This window comes from Cyanistes caeruleus, chromosome 1 (assembly GCF_971803275.1).
Source record: "Cyanistes caeruleus chromosome 1, bCyaCae1.hap1.1, whole genome shotgun sequence".
Classification (NCBI taxonomy): Eukaryota; Metazoa; Chordata; class Aves; order Passeriformes; family Paridae; genus Cyanistes; species Cyanistes caeruleus.
Genome location: NC_141701.1, coordinates 20,457,147 through 20,477,820, shown reverse-complemented (window position 1 = coordinate 20,477,820; position 20,674 = coordinate 20,457,147). Strand labels below are relative to the sequence as shown.

At 34.7% G+C, this 20,674-nt stretch overlaps 1 protein-coding gene across 50 annotated transcripts in view; it reads left to right on the top strand.

Moving 5' to 3' along the window:
* RIMS2 (regulating synaptic membrane exocytosis 2) overlaps window positions 1–20,674 on the top strand; it is a 447,314-nt gene that overhangs the window by 149,397 nt on the left and 277,243 nt on the right. Inside the window, exons 4-5 of one of the 50 annotated variants that reach the window (XM_086881295.1) lie at window positions 353–372; window positions 4,056–4,080. The exons of the other annotated variants lie outside the window; for them this stretch is intronic. Of the exons in view, the coding sequence (XP_086737421.1) occupies window positions 353–372; window positions 4,056–4,080 (45 nt within the window). The remainder of the gene's footprint in view (window positions 1–352; window positions 373–4,055; window positions 4,081–20,674) is intronic. 50 annotated transcript variants of the gene reach the window in all.

The window sequence follows — 20,674 nt, the reverse complement described above, 5'->3', positions numbered from 1 at the left end:
TTTATCTAATCATCCCTTTGACCAGAAAGACCTCGTTTTCAGAGAAGATGTGTGTACCATGTTTGTACGTTACCCTTTACACAAGATTTTATAAAGTAAACTATTTTCTTGGAGGATTCTCTAAAGAATAATATTGCAGATGAAATACGTGTTTCTTCCCATGAGCTTAAAAATGAATTTGACTTAGCACCAATCTAACACTCTTTCTTCCCAAGAGGAAACTGTCACCTGAGCATACCAGTAGTTAAGACATCATCAGCAGTTGTGTTTGCTTAAATTCCGATTATATATTTAGTCTATCTTCACATGACTTAATTCAGAAATCAAATATCTGTATAAAGAAGTAGTAAAGAAAAAAAACAGGAGCAGAATGTAGAGATTCTGAAGGCATTCTTAATGCTTGCTACACTTATCTGCAGTTTCTAAATTTTCAGCAGAAAGGTTTTACCCTTTGCATTGCTAAAATAATTTTCAGTTATATAAACTTTATGAGTCAGACAGTGTATTTACTAACACACGAGATGGAGCTTACATTAAAAGTTCAAAATCTAGAAGGACTATTTCAAAAGCTAACACTGTGCTTGTGAGACTGGTATCAGGTACCAGGGAGGAAATGAGGCTTTTGTCTCAGCTGACTTCATGCTTGGAAGCACCATCGGCCTCCAGTGAAATCAGCAGAGAGACATCAATATTTTAGGGCAGAACCACATGACGAGTTTTAGGCAGCTACATTACTTTGAGTGTACAGCTGACCTGAAGAGGTGAGGCAGCAGCAGCCTCACTGTTTTGGGGAGCTCATTTACAGAGGGATGTGAGTGCAATGGATGCAATTACTATTCCTTGATGCCTGGATCCTCACTTCATGCTCCTGGCTCACATTGTCATCTAGCATTTTACATGCTGAAGATAATTAACCTGTTAATGACAATTATAATGAAACTCAGAGTAGTCTGACAAAAGGAGTGTGACACAAATGTTAATTATCATGTGAATATGACCATTAGTTGCATCCAGATTTTGAATCGGTTGTCTAAATCAGGTCAGTGTATCCTTCTTATAGGGATTGGAGTGGTTAATTTGGCATTTTATTGTCTGGAAATATTTAATGATAATATAAAATTTAAAGAAAACTGAAGTTGCTAAAGAATAAATATTTGTTAATAACATTAACAATTTCTTTATTTTTCCTTAGCCAAAGCAGTTCCTTCTACTTAGATTGTAAGTTTCATACAGGAAAAAGTAAAAGTAAGCATTTCTCAAATAGTGTGATAGAGAAATGCTATCCTTGAACCTTAGTAATTGATATGTAGTGTCTATTAAAATCCTCCTTATTCTTTCCTCTACCTACTATTTTCTTTGATAAGGGCAATGGTGCTGCTTAGAGAACAAACATTAAAATTTTATTATGTAAAAGTTAAATAAAATACAGAATATAAGATTAATTAAATTCATATTGCCACAGCCTGAGTCTGTGAAAATTAAAATGCTGGCTGAGGCTACAGAAATATATCTATTGAAATGCAAAAAAATCTTCAAATTTTATTTTAATGGTGGGTCCAAGCCTGCAGCAATTTTTGTTTATCCTTGTATGCTTTGAGAGCAGTGGAACTTTTCAGAAGGTAAATATATTGAATGATTCACTGCAAATACAGTTTACTGTGGCTTGCCAACAATGAGATCTATACTGTAACACTTGCCATAGAAGCAGATGATTTTCAACTAAAATACATATCAGAGTAGTAATTCTCAGAGTTATCTTTTCAAATACCTTCACTGTTTATCACCATTCAGCTTCCTCCACTTTAGAAATTGATTTCTAAACTGTAAACTTCAAATATAATCTTGCACAAAAGAAATTTCAGAAAATATTTCAGACTCATATTCCCAATGAGGGTGCATTTTAAGAGAGATTATTTCAGCTTCTTTAAATTTCTCTTAAATGTCTTCTACATCCATGATAGCCTAAGGATAACTACAGTGCTGCTTACCTTTGCTTTCCTTATGGCTATCAACAGCAGCTGATGCAAGCAAAGACAGAAATGAAAAAAAATCAGCATAAAATATAGTCACATTTTCCAGAATATTAATTTAGGCTTTGTGCACCAAAAGAAAAATAATAATACTAATTAATTAAAAGTAATAAGCTATGCTTGTCAGATATTTATTTGTCTAAGAAGTTTGCATTGATTCGGATTGTGTTTAAAGAATAGCCACCAGAGAAAATGTCATGTGTTTAAAATTAAAGTTATCACTGCCTGTTTATTTCTGTTTTAACTTCATTTCATCTCCTGTGCTACAGTTTCCAGAAATTTCTCTTTCCTTTTATTTTTCTATAAAGTAGAGGCTACATAAAATTTAATTGAATAGCTCTGAAACACTGTACAGAGACCATCACAATTAATGCACTCTAACAAAAAGCATGCTTCACCAAATGCTTCAGAACACTTATCCAACTGCACTGTCAGACCGTCTGGTTCCAGATAAGTTTTCTGTTCAGTCATCCAGAGATGCAATGTTAGGATTAAATTATTGCAAAAATCCATCAAGGATATTTTTCAGAATATGTATACATACACAGGTACACATATTTTAAAACAGATTCAATAATTAACAAACATTTGTGACTATCCTAAAGAAGAATGACTTTTTTTTTTTTTTTTGGTGTACATTTTTAAGAATAAATGTGCATCTTGTACATCAAACAGGTCATAGAAATCTGTGGGTAAGTACGTAGGTAGTTGATATATCACGGACACCTACATTTTTATGACTCAATTTGCATAATTCTTACAGTTCTGAGAAATTCCTGCCAGTTTTGCAGTGGCTTGTCACCTAAGAAGCCCGGATTAGTGTGTGAGGTGCCTGAGTGAAGCTCTGCCATGCAGTCAGAGTGCTCAGAGAACTGAAGGCAGCACAAGGCACTCAGAAACACTCACAGAACACTCATAACAGTTTAGAGAGTGCCCAGCTGAACTCTTGTGTTCTCCTGCTAGTGAAAGAATAAGGACATCCTGGAAGGTGAGCACAGGCTCAAAGCTGAGAGACATCAAGCAGAGCACTCGCACTCCAGGCCGTGGTCGCTGCCTCCTGCAAGCGCCAAGGAGGTGGGGGAGGCTCCAGGCAATGGAAGCAGGAGACCAGGGAATGAGAGGATGTACCAAAAATGCCAAAACTTACAAAGAATTTTCTCTTCTGGTGATATGGCCTGCTTCACTAGGGCCAGGAATCTGGTGAAATGCTGGAGCAGAGGCCTATATTTCTTGGCTTAGGTATCCCATATACTGCTTAGAAATACAGTGAGTCAAATTCTTAGATTCCTAAATCTTCTAATTTCCTATATAAGAATGGTTAATGATTAACTTTGCCTTTTATTTCCCACTTCACGAACTACTTAGGAAGCAATTGTCATTGTTCTCACACCTGAATCAAGATTATTTTTTTTTCTCATCTTTGGCTGTGCAACCCTGGCATGGTCAGATCCTCTTTTCTGATTTTAAGATATGGTTTATTAGAAGGTGGGACAAACAGTTGCATGTATTTTTCTCTCCTATGTAGAATGGATATTTATGCACATATGTAATAACATCTGGCAGCAGCACATTAAAAAACATATCATTATCTCTTAGAGTAAGAACAAGTAAATGTTTCTGTTTCAGTTCATTTCCTGTAAATGTAAAGCTGACAAAATTTCAAGCAACAAAATATGTGTTTAAAGCAGGCTGTTGATGTAGATGGATCTCATAAAATTGAAGAAAATAAAGGAATCTTTGTAGGTTAATAGTAAGTATATAATGAATAATTTATTGGTATTTTACTTTGATAGACTGTTTTATATAAAACATTGAGATTTTGATAACTGTAATTAAACAACTGTTGATATGGACTGCATAAAATTTACTTGCTAAGCACTACATTGTAAATATGTTCTTGTGGGAAGATACAATAAGACATAATATGCCAGGTCTCCGCTGATGGACAGTTTGAAAGAATTTATGGGATTAAAAATTATCATACCAAGACAAGTATTGTCCAGCTTTTTGAGCAGATAGGCAAAGTGTTGTATCTTAAAAACATCAGCAGGTCACATACATAAATTGTGAATAATTTAGTCTAATCATTATTTCTCACCTCCTTTCTAATCATTCCTTCTTCCTCTCTTCTGCTCAAAAGAGCTCAAAGGAATCCTAAACTACCAGTGCAATCTCCTTCCATGAGTTCTCTTAGTTGAAGATGTTATCAGGGAAGTTTAAACATACCTGCTAGACTTTAATCTACAACAATTAGTAATTTTATTACAAGATAGTGATTTCTGTGTAATCAGCAGCTTTTTTTCCCTAGTTTTCAGTCCTAGATGGTAGTGTGGTAAGCTGAGGTTCTAGCTAGAGATACTGAAAAGTTACCTTCCTTCTGTTTCCTCCCATTTGGTGGGTAAGCATCCAAGGCTGTGGGGGTAAGTTGGAATGGATGAAGGAATATTGGTCAGAATTCTTTGTATGAGATTGGTCTTGATAACCTAACAAACAGAAGACAACCTGTCAGAAACAGTATGAAAGAGACAGGATTGATTCAAATACTTTCATTTAAATGAAATTGTTTATCTAAAATGTGTTCTCAGACTGTAATAAAACATATTAATAACATGGATGAAGGGATTGATTGAATGCACCCTCAGTGAGTTTGCTGATAACATCAAGCTGAGACACCTGAAGAACAGGATCCAGCCAGAGGGATCTGGACAAGCTTGAGAAGTGGGCCCATGGAAATGTGATGAGGTTTAACAAGATCAGGTGCTGATGCTGCACCTGGATCAGGGCAAACCTTGGTACCAATGCAGGCTGAGGGATGGACAGATCAGAGCAGCCCTGCTGAGAAGGACTTGGGGGTGCTGCTGGGTAAGAGGCTGGACATGACCCAGCCATGGGCACTCCCATCCCAGAGAGCCAAATGTGTCCTGGGCTGCATCCAGAGCAGCGTGGGCAGCAGGGAGGGGATTCTGCCCCTCTGCTCTGCTGAGAGCCCACCTGGAACCCTGCATCCAGCTCTGGGATCCCCAGCACAGGAGGGACATGGACCTGTTGGAGCGAGTCCAGAGGAGGGACACCAAGTTGATTAGAGGGATGGAATGCCTCTCCTAGGAGGTTACATTAAGAGAGAGAATTGGGATTGTTTTGGTCTGGGAAAGAGAAGGCTTCAGGATGATCTAATTGAGGCCATCCAGCAGCTGAAGGAAATATAACAAGAAAGACATGGCAAGGGGGAATGGCTTTAAATTGAAAGACAGTCGGTTTAGATTAGAGATTAGGAGAAAAAAACTGTTTAATGTGAGGATGGTGAGACACTGGAATACACTGCCCAGAGGGATTTTAGATTCCCCATCCCTGGAAGTGTTCAAGGCCAGGTTGGATAGAGCTCTGAAAAGCCTGATCTAATGAAAGATGTCCCTGCTTTTGGCAGGAGCATTGGAACTAGATGATGTTTAATGTCACTTCCAATCCAAACAATTCTATGAATCTTTAGTTTTGGGTTTTGATGCAGTAGCCTTTGAGATTTTCCCGAGGAGCAGAGAAGGAATATGTACTATTATTATCAATTATGTATTAACCCTTTGTCCATAGATTACAGATGACAGGGCAAGCATTGGCAACAAATACAAAGCTGTTTCATGCAAATATATCCTTTCATTTAGAAGAAACTCTGTTCTCTATTTTCTCTTTTAGAAGATTCATTTCTAGGTTAGAAAGAAATTAAATATTGGTGTTTGGTCTAAATTGCTCTGGGAACATTTAATTGTAAACATAAGTGAAAAATGTCCATGAAACTCTCTATTTTAAATAAAATAATTTGAATAATAATACAATAATAATGGTCCAATGTAAAAGATTATTTTACATTATTGCTTTTTCATCCAGAAATAGATACTTAATTACTTAATAATTTGGTAAATTTTTATTATTATATAAATTTGCTGAGCACTACTGTATTCACTGCAGTTTTTTGCAATACTGTAGCTCTAAGATGCTCAAATCCTGACAGAAATAATCACAAGTTGTGGAGGAGGATAATAAAGTAGACCATCTTCCAGCACAGTATATTGTGGAAGTGGTTAAATGATACCCAGCTGGCCTCCAAACAGTGCAGTTAGGATAGTCAATGTGATGGATTTAATGAGGGGGAGTGAAAGAGGCAGGGCTCAGAGTCAGAAGGCTCTTTCCCATGGTTTTGGCATAGGAAGAAGCCTCTCTGTGGATATCATAAGTGAAGTGCAAAAAATCTGTCACCTTCTCAGCAGGGTGTGACTTATTATCATCATTATTGTTATTGTGCTAAATTATTATTGTTACTGTAATTAAATCTTACATGTGAGAAAAGAGAACTGAGGATGCTCAAGCAGGACTGGAGGTGAGGTAGAGTTTGGAGCAAGAACATGAGTATCTGGAAAATTAAATGGTTTACTAACATTTCAGGAACTGCTCATAGCAATGTTGCAGTTCCAAAGTTCACTCATAATCATGATAAAATTCAAGGAAATTAGTTGTGTAGTATACTAATAAAGGAACAATAAGGGTTTCAAATGGGTGAGTTTGACAATGGGTAATGGCTTGATGAGTCAGAACCTTTTTCTTTGGTGGTGACTTTTGGCTTGTGTTTCATGACTTAGTTACTCATTTAGACAAAATTTTGTTTTTCAGAGAGGTGTGAATATAAATCAGGTATGACCAGATTTACCCATGTGGGAGATAAATGTGAAAAATATTAGTAAGATCATTACCTGTAGCATTTTTAGATTCAGTCCTTCCATGCGGATTTTCCCTCCTGGGAAGAGCTTAAGAAATCTCTACAGTGGAGTTCAAAGTCTGGAAAACCTGCCTTTAAGTTTAAGAGGCTAAAGATGCAGCATATTTAAAGAGGGTGAAATAGCCACTTAGCAATAGCTGATAAGTGTCTGCTCCCTGAAAAGTTTTCTTAGGTGCAATAAAATCCAATTGCTGCAAGGAGAGTAATATCTCAGACTAGAATAAGGTGGAAGTTTTGTTCTAGGATTCAGAGACTTGACATAGAAATACCCTAAATCACAACTGACTATTTTTCAGAAAATTATTTTTCAACTTGAATGCAATTTATGGTCTTGATGTAAGAAAATGTTCTAGTCTGTAATCTAAGAGAGCACAGAAGTTGATAAGAATAATTCCTTTACATGGTAACTAAAGACCAGGTGGAAGATATAAACCTACAAAAATATATCCTCAGAAATTTGAGACAAAGAAGATAAGGAAGGCTGTAGTAAATGTAAGGGAGTGTCTGGGTGGAGATAAATTGTGTTATAAAGGAGCAGAGTGTAAATGTGCATAGCAGCAATGCAGTCTGCTTATGGACACATGGTAGTTCGAAGCTGGAAATATATCAGGCAGCATTGCCATCTTATAGATTTTATTTTTCTCCCCCAGATATTCCTGTATGAAATGGTCAAGTTTATTTCTTGTGAAAATCCTTCTGTTTTGTTACTTTGTCTATAGAGAAGAACATTATCAACAATAACATGAAAAACCAGCCATATTAATTGAGCACAATCTGGTGAATATTATTTCACTTTTGAAGCAAAATTTCTGAATTTAATAAATTATTTTGAATTTAATAATTCTTCTTGATAATAAAACATTATTCACAATGACGTTATTTAATTTTTTTCTCTTTCGACTTTTACTTTGTATGACATTCATTTTTACCCAGTAAAACAGTCTATTGGATTTCAGAAAATTTTACTTGTCTTTTGACATCCTTACATCCTACATTTTGTAGCTTCCAGTGGTCAAGGATGTATATTTTAATTAAAACAAGTTTTCCATAGCAAACATTGAAAGTAATATTAATTTTATCACTAATTTTGCTTTAAAATGATGCTTAAAGTTTCTATCTTACCTGAAAATATTATTTTGTATCTTGTTTATTACTTAAATATACACTAATGTATGTTTTGTATTGTATTTATTACATGTCTTAAGTATAAATTTAGTAGTAGATATAGTTTCTGTTGTCCAGGCTGGTATGTATTGCTGTTTCCTGTACCTCACACCAAAGTATTTATGATGATTCTCATCAATTTCTTTACCCTTGTTCATCTCATGAATGCTGAAGCACAATGGACTCATTATATTCAGAAAATCATATTTCAAGCAACAGCTTTCATTACAATCCATCGTAGCCTTTTCAAATTATTCCAGTTCTAACAGGGTTATTAAAGAAGCAGAGCTCATCGTTTGATTTCTATTTCTATGCATTAGATCACGTTACTACTTTTCTAAAATCAAGGAAGTACCTATTAGGAAATTTGTTTCTCTTTTGATAAACTAAATACACTGCATAGATGGAGTCTTTATTAGCTGATGTATTCCAGTGGTTGAACCATGCCTATCTGTACTTCCTGGAGTTCATTCGTTAGATGTGGACCTGATTTTCAATATTCAAGTGAATATTAATTTAATAAAATAATACAGCTTCTGTAATCAGTTGAATTTCCTCAGTTCTTAGTTGTAAATTTAATGATTGTATCAGTCTCTCTGCTCTTTCTTGAAAATGAAAATGACCACTTCTCAGTTTGGAGTCTTCCATTCTAATGTTGTTTTGCCTGTTTTATCTTGCAGTTAAGAGTTGCATTTTCAGCTCTTCTGCAACATGATTTTTGAAGTTATTCCTCCCTTTAGTCATTCAGTTAGTGTCATCCTGACAAGTCCTATTTGGGAGATATGTAAATGTCAATGTGTAAATAACTGTTGGCACAACACCCCCAGTGCTTCAGGGTCTAGGAAATCACAGTTAACACATCACCTTGCTCATTGTGTAGCCCATGTGAAGCTACTGTGTGCAAACTCATAAATTCTATATCGTTAAAGAATATAAGCCAATCATTACTAACATTAAAGTAATGTTGGTACTGATGGAATGGGAAATATTGTGATCATACCACCTAATATTACCTAACATCAGTATATCATTTGACTTCCTTCCAAACCACAGGAGAGCAATACTTGCTGCCAACTGAAAAAATTTCTATTTCATAACAAGACTCACATAATTGTTAGAATTCTCGTGCTCTTAATATACTTGCAGAAATATTTCACACCTTTCTAATCTCATTTGACAAGGGATTTTCCTTATATATTTTTGGCTCCATTACTAGATTTTTCATAACTTCTAGTTAATAATTAATTATTCTCATCTTTCCCTCTTTTATCTGTGCTATATTTGTGTAATTGCTTTCACTTACTATTGAAGTAAAGGACAGGTGTTAAAATGTTATTAAGAGTAATAGATCAGAATTTTCACTTTTCAGTTCACATTTTTTCCCATTGTTAGATTTGGTTCCTGATTTGAAATTGCTTTCAGCTTTGGTATGCAGATTACTTTAAACCCCATTATGTTACAGACTAGGACTTGACTGTCAATCATATAACATATACAAAGTAATTGTGATCATTTGTACCTAGGATGTTACTCAAATTTAGGTCCTGTTCTTCATCACCCTCTCAGGATGATATCTGTCTTCTGCTGTTGAAGTATTTTTTTCTCACTATTGACAGCTTTCTAAAAAAACTCTAGAGACGTTTTGGGATTGATAGCCTGAGATGTCCAGTATGTGGCATATTTGCTTATTCTAATTTCCTGCTATTGAAAAGGTTTTATTTTGTTGCTCTATAGGTCATAGTCTATAGTGTTAATGAACTTGTCATTTACTCAGCTAGTGTGACTGGATGCTTTATAGATAGACTGAAGCTCAACAACCCTGCATGAAAGTATTAATTGTAATTAATTGATGCCCTGTCACATGACACAAAGTATGTGCATGATGGTGCTGCTCATGCATGGCTGGGAAATTATAACAAGCTTGTACTCAGTCCTTTGTTTTTATATGCTAAAACTTTTGACATAATTTCACTGAAAGTTATTTCAAATGTAAAACAGGTAAAGGAATTACAGGCCAGTCATTTAGTAAAGTGAATTATCTGATCCTAATTAATTGACATGAATTGTATGAAGAAATGAGTTGTTTCTGAGATGGTGCATTTATTCTTTAAATCCACACCTAGGAAAATGTTCAGTTCCAAAATGTGATCAATAATGTCTTCAAAATTAGTCGTTAGTTCTTAGTGCTGTGCAATCATCTGTAACCTATGAAGGGTTTGTGTGGCAGTGTCATTAATTCTAAAACATATCATTAACAGTGGCAGAAGCCAATCAGGCAATAATTATAACTTGTAACTTGACTTTAGAAGGCAGAATGGCATCCGGTAGTGTATCTCTCACTGAGTTTTAAAAAAGTTTTCATTATATTCTATGAGCAGAGATCATCAGAGTCCATGTCTTTCTCTTGAATATTTACTGCTCTCTCCCTTTGGACATTTTTTTTTTGTTTACTCTTTGGACTGGATAGCCCTTAAAACAAGTATGTGAGCAAAATATGGTTTAATTCTTTGGCAGTTTACTTCACTGATCTCTTGAACAAGTTTAGAAGCTTTCCAAATACCTTACCTATACTTTTCTACTAGTGAGTAAAACAGCCCTTTATCTGAAATGAAATTCAGTGGATTAAAATTCAAAGGCAAGTAGCATTTCTTTCTCCAAAACCCTGTTCCTTTGCACGATTATTACTTAAAGCTGCCTTCTTATAGCCATAATAGTATCTGCTAGATATTTTGCAAGACTGAAGTTAGTAGTGTTTTACTACTTGCCACGGGACATATATACAAAATGTCCCTTTAGGTCACTTTCCTACTTCCCTAGTATTTGCACACTTTCAAGTCAAACAGCCTATTTTTCTTTCTGTCCTTTTCCTTTAGGCTCCTGTCTACTCAGGAAAAAAGCCAACAAAGCAAAAACCTGTCAACCTTTGCATGCCCCTAATGTGAAAAAGAATCTTTTTTGAAGAAGATGGGGGGAGAGAGAGAATGAGAAAAGACCTTTAAAAACTAAAATGGAATGTGTGTACCCTATGGGGAAAAGTGCAAAGGTGATTCCATTTAAAGTTTTCCAAATCAATGGGATCATGTAATGAAACTTACTAGAACCACTTATATTCTTACTGTATAAAGAGCTCAGCCAAGCAGGGCTATGGTCACATTTATTCGAGACCCATTCAATATTGCAGCCTATAAAACAATTCTTTGTAGCCAAATTCACCAGACTAAATACATTTCCTCTGACTCAGTGGTACAGTCTTGGTTTGGATGAGAACTCCTTGGCTCTTCTCAGCTGGGTTGTGCTGCTAATTAGTGTCTTACCTTCAGAAACATATAAAGGTTCTCAAAGGAGATCATGTATCTTCAAATATAAAGTCCCTGGCAATCTGACATACCTAAAATTCATTCTTGACCTCAACTATATCCATTAGGCTATCCATGAAAGGGTAAAGAAGATGCAACAATAAGACAGCTGAGATTTTTTTTCATACCATCTGGAACATGCTTGTCCTCCTCTCAAAAATCTGTTGCTAGATAGAGCCAAATTCTCACACATCAGTGAAAACTAAAGTCTAGCAAAACTAAAATCAAATTATGCTTCTTGGAAACAAGAATGAGATCACTGAAAGCCACGAAGTGCAGGACTAGTTAATTAAGATGGTGGAACAAGCAGGATCTAAGCCTTGTTTTTCCACATTTCTTTATGAACGTTAAACAGACTCTGTGCCTAAAACTCAGGCTCATATTTGTGTATCTTGGTCAGATGATACCTTATTTAAAAGTTCTATTTCTGTTGTAAAACAATGCAGACTTCATGCCTCTATTACCCTATTTGGAACACAATCACAGGAAAGTATTTCTTAGATGATTAGGTTACATTTCAGTTTTTAGTCTTACTTTATTCATGACTGATTCATATGTATTTCATCCTTTTACAGCATTATCCTGTTGCTAAAATTGTTCCTTTTTCTCCATATTTATCCGTAATTAGATACACAGAGTCGTAATATTCCCTCTTGACTGTCATTTTGCATAGCTACATAAGGCAAACTATTTTTGTAATAGGTTTTAGTGGAATTCACAATTTTCTTATTCATTCCAATAGGTCTTTGTGACTTAATTTTTTTTAAGGTGACTCAAAGTATACAAGGTAGTCTAAATGAAGCTTTACAGTGCAACATACGATGTTACCAAGACTTCTTTCTGTTGCCAGAAGTAACTTTCTGATTAGTCCTAGAACCATGATTGTCTTTCGTATCTGAAAACAGTTTTGGCTGATAAACATGGATCATTCTGGTCTGCACATTTCTCTGTTTAGTTTCTGCCAGACACTATATAACTTTATAAAACAACACTCGTGAAACCAAGTTTTATGACTAAGACAAGCAAAACTAAAGCTTAAAGATTCAGTTCAGGTTGGTTGTAAAATCATAGGTTTGGATTTTTTTTCTCCTGTTCCCAAGAATTGATGTCATAAATCTTCATTTTGGTATCTCTAGGACTCAGGGTCCTCTGTATCTGAAAGAACTCGTTAAATTTCTTTTTTTAAAAAAAATAAATATATATATATATGTTTTCTTTTTAAATTAGAGAACTGAGATTCCTTATTTTTTATTTTATTTTATTTTTCTTTCTTTTTTTCCTGCTAGATACATAGACCATCTAAGTAATATTCAATTTACATGAATTTTTTAAGAAGCAATGAGGCCATCACTTAATACAGGGTAAAACATGGTGAAGTACACAGAAGTCACCATCTGATAATTCAGTGACAAATAATTTATTAGATATATTGGAAAATGAACATATTTGGAGAAAATAGACAAACTATTTTGGGTGTATAATTCCCCTTATAACTGTGCACCTATGCTAATGCTATAGGACTATGATGTACAATGATAATGTAAAAATCCAGTTTCTTGTGCCTGTTAAAGCACCACCTTTATATTTTCTTTTCCCAGCCTTTGACTTTTTCATGATCTAAGTGGGGCAATATTGGTCAGAGATTTCCATAATTCAGTGTCTTGTCTCTGGCAGTGATGAGCAACAGATGTTTAGGGAGGAATATGAACAGCATTGAAAGTGTAGAATTTAGCTCACCTAAAAAAATTCATGGACTTCTTGAGGCATTGTTATACATGGATGGCGTCTGGTAGATCTGTTCTCACATTTTTAAACAAATTTAAACAAATAATTCCATTTAGTGTTTTAGCATCACAAACTACTATTATAACATGTGAGTTATGTCCTTTATGGAATAAAATTGTTTCTTTTTTGCTAGTTTTGAAATCTGTAATTTGACAGTTTCATCTGGTATTTTCAGTTTTGTGAGATGCTGCATTTTCTGTTTATCTTTTCCTTTTTATACATGATTTTATGAACTGAAATCTTCTTCCATCATCCTACAGTTTATTTTCAATATTTCAAAGCATTATTTCTGTGCTTTCGACTATTGACCACTAAGATGGTATTTCATAAAAATGGCCACAATGTCTCAGGCTTTTGATTTGGTTATTATATGGTTTTCTGTAAGTTAAATCTGCTTAGGTTTATTTTTGCCCTTTTATGCTTTTTAACATTTAGTATTATAAACCAGCTTATTATCCAAACTTTATTGTAAGATCATTGTATAGCAATGTGTAATCTGATCACATACTACATTTTTATTAAAATATGTTGAGATTAATATTATGTGATTCAAATACCCTGATGATGCTAAATGAGAGAAATTGCTGAGTTGAGAAAAAGGGGTGAAATAGGATGAGTCCTAGAAAAATGCCATCTATAATGAAATGAATATGATGAAATACAGCTTTAAAAATGCAAGTGATTATCTTGTGCAGGAACATAAGAAAGTGTTTTGCCTAAGTTTGAATATGTGAGTCATCAATTAGCCTGTTCAAAATACAGTTTAGATGACACATTGTCTTTGACATCTGAAGAATTTTTGGTCTGTTCTCATATCCTATCTCACACATTCCCATCCCTAAAGACACAATTTACCATCCCTTTGGAATGGCTGCATCCCTTTGCAGAATTGCTGCAAGTGCTCATTCCTAATTCCTTCAGGTTAGGTGGTGCATCCTTGAGCAGCATGCTCATAGCATTCCTATGGAATTTTAGATACTTAATTTTAGTTGCGTCAAAGTGAAAGCATGGATATGGGGGACTCTGTACTTTCTGTGATCTCACAGGGGTTCTGCTACACCATAGCTTTCTATTCTATTATTTGTTATTGATACTTACCATGGTAAAGAGAATATCTGTAATTAAAAGTCAGAGATAATGGGTTAGTCTGCTTATACATTACTGGACTTCTATTTATTTTTGTGCAATTACACTATAAACAGAATTTGTTTTACATTGCTCTTCCTCATACATCTCAACTCCATGGTAGTGCTTGAGGATAACTTTTTGGTTATGCAGCTGTACATTATACAGAGACTTTTTTTCCTGTAAAAGATGTTTGGACTAGAGATACTTTACTAGTTGTTCAGACTACTATTTTTACCCTCAATGCCCTTAAACACCTATACCAACTGTCTTTGAAGGCTGTGTAATTAGCTCCCATAGGCAACTTGAGCTTTTATTTGAAGCTTCATTTAGGAGAAAAATCCCATGTGAGCCATTGTATTTTTTTTTTATTAATTTCGTTTTCCAGGCTGAGTTAAGAATTGCTGTACATATAATGCTTACACAGCTAAAATAGGCATCTCTTACCTTCTCTTGTTACCTGTCATTTTTTTTTATTTGACTAATGACAGGCTCCTCATAGATATACCTCTTAAGTAAACATGCCAAAATGGTTCTTGCTTGCTGAAGTATTATTTTTGGGAAGTAAATTTTTAAATGAGATCACACTGTAAATTAATTACTTTGTCATATTTTCTGCCTGGTAAGGTATTTGTGTAGCCTCTGGCTTGAATGAATTATTCCTACATAGGAAAAGATAGCTTTAGAAGAAAAGTATAATTATATCTTTATTTTTCTTTTACTTTTTGGTTGCAGAATATTTTTTTTTACTTGACAATTCCCAGTATAAAGGAAAAAAGTTTTAAGCATATTTTATGAACATGTTTTACTCTCTTCACATTATTTTGAATACTGAATGGTTGAACAGGCTTTCTACGTGGGGCACAAGTGTGCTAATATTCATGTAACAGAATATAGACTGTAGCAAAGCATAATATTGCATACAGTATATATAATATATGCATACATATATTCCATTACCAAAAAGGTGGAGGTTATTCTGTAATGGTATAAAGAGAGAAATTTTAATCAAGTTTTTAATGTTTGGGCTTTTTTCCTTCTGTAAATTGCTTTAAAATGAATTAATATGGTAACTTGAACGAACAAAATGTAAATGCAAAAATTTTAGCTGAAGCTGATGTAATTTTGAGATGAATAGCTGACTAAGGTTGCAGTGAACTGTGAAAGCACAATTGAGTATGCCAAGAATGATCAGAATGCAAAATATTTCAGATTTCATTATACCATAACTACAAGTTTTTCTTTATTTGGAGTGCCTGGATTATTTGCCCAGCTAATCTGGATGTACTGTATTTAAATTAGACTGTACATTACTGAAACATCCTTTTGTCTTTGAACAAAATTGAACTGTACTCCCAGAATGTTCATGTAGCATATTTGAAATTTACCATCGAATCATGTACCTGTTCCCAGTAAATGACTTAAGGACCACTGTACATGCTGCAAGTGCTGCTAGAAATCGACTTCATTTGAATTTAAGAAATAATTTGCTCTTAAAATATTCTTATATCTTTTTTAGTGTTATAATAAAAGCCTTTAGTTTCCAGCAGTTCATTTAATTTTGACACAAGGTTCATTTTTCACTTTTTTTCTTTGTTTTTAATGGGCTCTAAATACATATTTATTCTAGCCTTCACAGATTTTTTTGACAAAGGTTAAAAATTACTGTTCTCTGTTTTGATATTAGCATTAAAAATGAACTACTATGGAGATTTAATTTTCATTTTGACTTTGGATTCCCATAAAAACATGAATTACTTTTGTGATAATATCTTTTTTTTTTTTACTGTGAAGGTCTATGGATAAATAATATTGGGGTATATTTTGATTGAGGATGAGGAAAGGAATGTTTATTTAAGCTGTTTCACAGCTTTCTGAATATTTGAACTTCTAAACCTTATACCTGCTGGGTGTAAAATTAGCTGCTTACATAACTTCCCGTTTTATCTTTCAAAATCTAAAAAATATATTTAAATTTGGATTCAAATGTCTTTGTAAGAATGCAATCTTCAATGTAATCCTTTTGGAACTAGAGTAATACCATAATTTCCCAATGTGAGTATGTGTTGAAATAACAATTTGAAGAAGGTGCTGCAGTTTGATTGAAGGTGGAAAGTTAGTAGAAGCTTAAAAACTTAAAAAACATGATCAAAGTGGTTTGACTTGATTTACATTAGATGATACAAAATTTTCCTTAGTAAATTTTCAAGGTACTCCCTTTTACTAAATAACTTGAATAAAGAGAAAAAAAGGTGATTGAGGAGGATTATTAAGGAGGAGATAAGGAAAATTAGATTTTTCGTACATTTATGAGTGTTATTTGCTATAATCTCAGCAAATAGCATTTATAGATGGCAATACAAAAGTGGTTCCTTAATAAGAATGTGTGATTTTCAAGTGTACACTTAAGCATTGTTTTAGGGGACATGCTTTTCTTGTCTCACCAGCTGAGAATGTCTTAGGAAATGCGGGAGTTCAGATCTCACAGTAAAACCAGACGGACTTTATTGAAATGGAATAAATTCACATAAGAACCTCTTCTTCTCCCTTGCTCTGTTTAACTGTGTGTATTTTACATAGCCTGCATTTTGACCTTGCAAATATGAGCCAGTTGGTCTGTCAGCTCACATTAATGCTTAAACTCAGTAAAGTGTCTTAATGAAGGCATCCAAGTTCAGACCTCGTTAGGGAATGGGGTTTTCAAGACCTACTGCAAAAGTTCCCTGCTCAGTTCAGTTGGTGCTGAACAGTGTTTGAATGTTTCTCAGAAAAATGATGAAAATATATTTCACTAGTACTTAAGAAAATTGTTATACTTACCAGCATTTAAAAAGAGCTTTTGTGAATTGACAGGAACTGTTCTGTTGCATTGGCTATTATATTTGGGATAATAATATAGTATTCAACAAACTATTTAGAAACATATACTGGCAGGAAAATTGCACATTATAAAAACCATTGACTATTAAAGTCTATTTCTTTGTTTTTCTTTGGCAGGTCATTCTAACACAACAGACTGCAGAAATGTCCTCTCTACTTAAAAAAAATTTAGAATTTCCTATAAAGCGTGATGCAATAGGCTTCACTTAATTTTATCTAAACTTATATTAATAAATTGTCATAGTAATAATGGATTGATTCATGAGGCATTGATACACCTTAAGAATATGTATTTTTCTAGTATTCAAGGCAATGTGGGCTCCCAGCCCAGAAAGCCAGTCCTGTTCTGAGCTGCTTCCAAAGAAGTGTGGTGGGACTCGAGGGAGGTGTTCCTGCTCTTCTGCTCTGCTCTCACAAGACCCCACCTGGAGTACTTTGCCCAGCTCCGGGGTCCTCAGCAAAAGAAACACATAAACCTGTTCCAGATGACAGCCAGAAAGGCAATCAGTGCTCTGTAGAGCTTGTATAAAAAAAAAAAAAAAAAAAAAAGAGAAAAAAAAAAAGAGGAGAAGGCTCCAGGAAGAGTTTATAGCACTTTCCAGTACTTAAAGGGGGCCTACAAGAAAGATGGAGAGGGTCTCTTTATCAGACAGTGTAGTAATAATGAGAGGCAATGGTTTCAAACTGAAAGAGGGTAGATTAAGATGAAACTTAAATGAAAAGAAAAATTATGGGGAGGGTGCTGAGGCAGTGGCAGAGGCTGTGCAGAGAAGCTGTGGATGCCCCATCGCTGGATTCAAGGCCAGGCTGAATGGGACTCTGAGCAGCCTGGTCTAGCAGTTGATGTCTATGACATGATTCAGTTTCTATGCTATTTAAACCTCTGTAACCTATATAGAATACTAATTTTGACTAAGTAAAATTGTTCTTATATTTGTAGGCAGAGCCTGCAGATACTCATAATTCAGAGTTAGAAACTAAAAAATTGACTGAATAATGCAAAATAATTTTATTAAATATCAACTCAAAATCAGAACCCTCCAGAAAGTCTATTGATTAAGTAATCAATACTCCATTTCTATTGTTTACAAAACATCTTTAGGCTTAGGACCTTTTCCCAGGAAAATTTTATGAAATTTCGATTAAAATATATAAAAGGATATTTCCCTGTTCAGAAATCATGAACTCTTGTTAATATGAACTAAAAAGTTAACAAAAAACTTTTGCTCAAGGTACATCAATCCTATAATAACTGTTTTATTAGTCCTTTGCTGTTTCCTGACATTTAAAGTATCCCATGAAGCCACTTACTAAAATAAATTCAAAGCTTTCTGGGTTATTTTGAAAAAGTTCTTTTTTACTGTTTTGGAAAATAAGCCAAAACCAGCAGAGACATTGTCAATGAGAAAGGCCTTGCTTTCAGATCTCTCTTTAAACCTGCTGAGGTCTCAGTCAATTCTCTTTTTGTCTCAAAGTTCACACTGGGCATTTGGAGGGCAATGTTGTCATCCTGGCCGTCAGTTATTCAGAGAGAGAAAAGAACATTCATGCCAGATGGTCTTATCCTTTTTATCAGATATGTAATGGTGATAGGCAGCATGTGAGTTGGGCAGCAAGAAGAGAAACAAGATGGGGGCAAGAAACATAGATGTCAAACATACACTTTGCATCTTTTTTCTTGTAGAACAATGGAATAGATACCAATGCAGGGCAGGTATCCTTTGCATCTCAAAAAGCAACATACATGTAAATTCTGGGCTTTGCAGCATAAAAAGGGGCAACACTAGGATAACAGAAATGCAAAAATACACTATATTTCTCAACTTTAATTCTTGTTCTACAAGAGATTTAATGGTTTTCTCAGACTAACTCCTCTTGAAAGATTTTGGAGAAATTTTGAAGAGTGAAAAAGAGAAGGCTCCAGGGAGACCTGATCACAGCCTTCAATATATAAATGGACTTAAAAGAAAGATGGAGAAAGACTTTTATTCAGGGCCTGCAGTGACGGGGCAAAAGGCAATGGTATTAAACCTAAATAGGGTAGATTGGACTAAAGGAAAAAAAAATTATGAAGATGATTAGGCACTGGAACGGGTTGCCCAGGGAAGATGTGGATGCTCCATCTCTGGAAGCGTACAAGGCCAGGCTGGATGGGGCTCTGAGCAACCTGGTCTAGTGAAAGGTGTCCCTGTTTATAGCAGGGGGATTGGAACTAGAAGGTCTTTAAGATCTTTTCTTACCCCAAAATTTCTATTTTTCTATGAAATTCTCCCTGTTATAGTAGTAAATAAACTGCTTATGCAATTTTTGCTTCTCAGTGAAAACACCATCAAACAGAGACCAAGACACACAGGGGTTCTATTAAAAAATTATTTTAATATTCATTTTCATGCCATGACAAGTTATATAATCATTGGCAGAGTATTAAAAGTGGGCTCTTAAACAACATCCAGATCAGGTATGACTACATGTACTATTACATTAATCTCAATTCATGAAGCAGGACTTGCATCACGCATACCCCACATACACAGTTTGAAAGTTAGGAACAGGAATTTTTTCGCCCCTTGTACTCTGATCCGAATAAAACTTGCTTATCTTATAAACTTATTTTATGGTTTAGAGCATTGCTTTTATATTTCTATGTTTCCTGTTTTCTTACATTATTGGCCTGCCTTTGTTTGTTTAGGATTTTTCTTTTGGTTGGGATAGTGTAGTGCTTTTGGCTTCAGTTGGCTTACTATCTTTTGATTTATAAGTCCACAATGTACAATTCTGTATCTTAGTTGTCTAGTCTTCTTTTGGACTAAAAGGAGACAAATAAGAAGTTCTAGGGAAAAATTAATCTCTTTCCATGAAAGAAATGAAATTTAGATTCTCTAACTGCCATTTCTTTCTAGTTACTTTAAAGGCTGACTGATGAAGTCAGGAGCTTGCTCTGGAGTGCCTAAAGCACTGTTTCTTTTTCCAATAAGGTGAAATCACCTAGTCCCTTGGGTATGTGGTTTGTTTGTTCCCTTTGTTTTATGAAATTTTTCATTCTTTTTAATGTAAAAAAGGCACTGCTTCTATTGAAAACATTGCTAGTATTTTTAGGCTTCTTTTCTTCTGGATTTACAATTGAGTCTTAGTGGTGATGATGATTTCTGGTTTGGACATCTTAACATGCAAAGTTCAGTATCAGGCAAAAGTTTAAATTTCATTAGGGAGTTTTGAAAACTGCCTATGTAAATGAATGATTCCTCTATTTTTTAAATTTATTTTTTCACAAAACATCATCCAAAAAAGGTGTAGATATCAGTTCTTAGTGATGACAATTGTTGTAGTCCATTCAGACTTTACACAATGTGGTACCATGCAACAGGTTCATAAATGTTACCTTTACCTTGAAGGTTGTCTCCCTTGGCTCCCTTTACAGACAATGGAAAGGGTCTTGAGGGCATCATTCAGAGAACCTAAACTAAACTTAATAGTTTTCTGCTCTGAATTGCCTGTTGGAATTTTCTGCCTCCCTCTCCACTGACTGTAGTGGGAGAGGAGATTCTCAGGTCTGACTAAAAGAGTGTTTG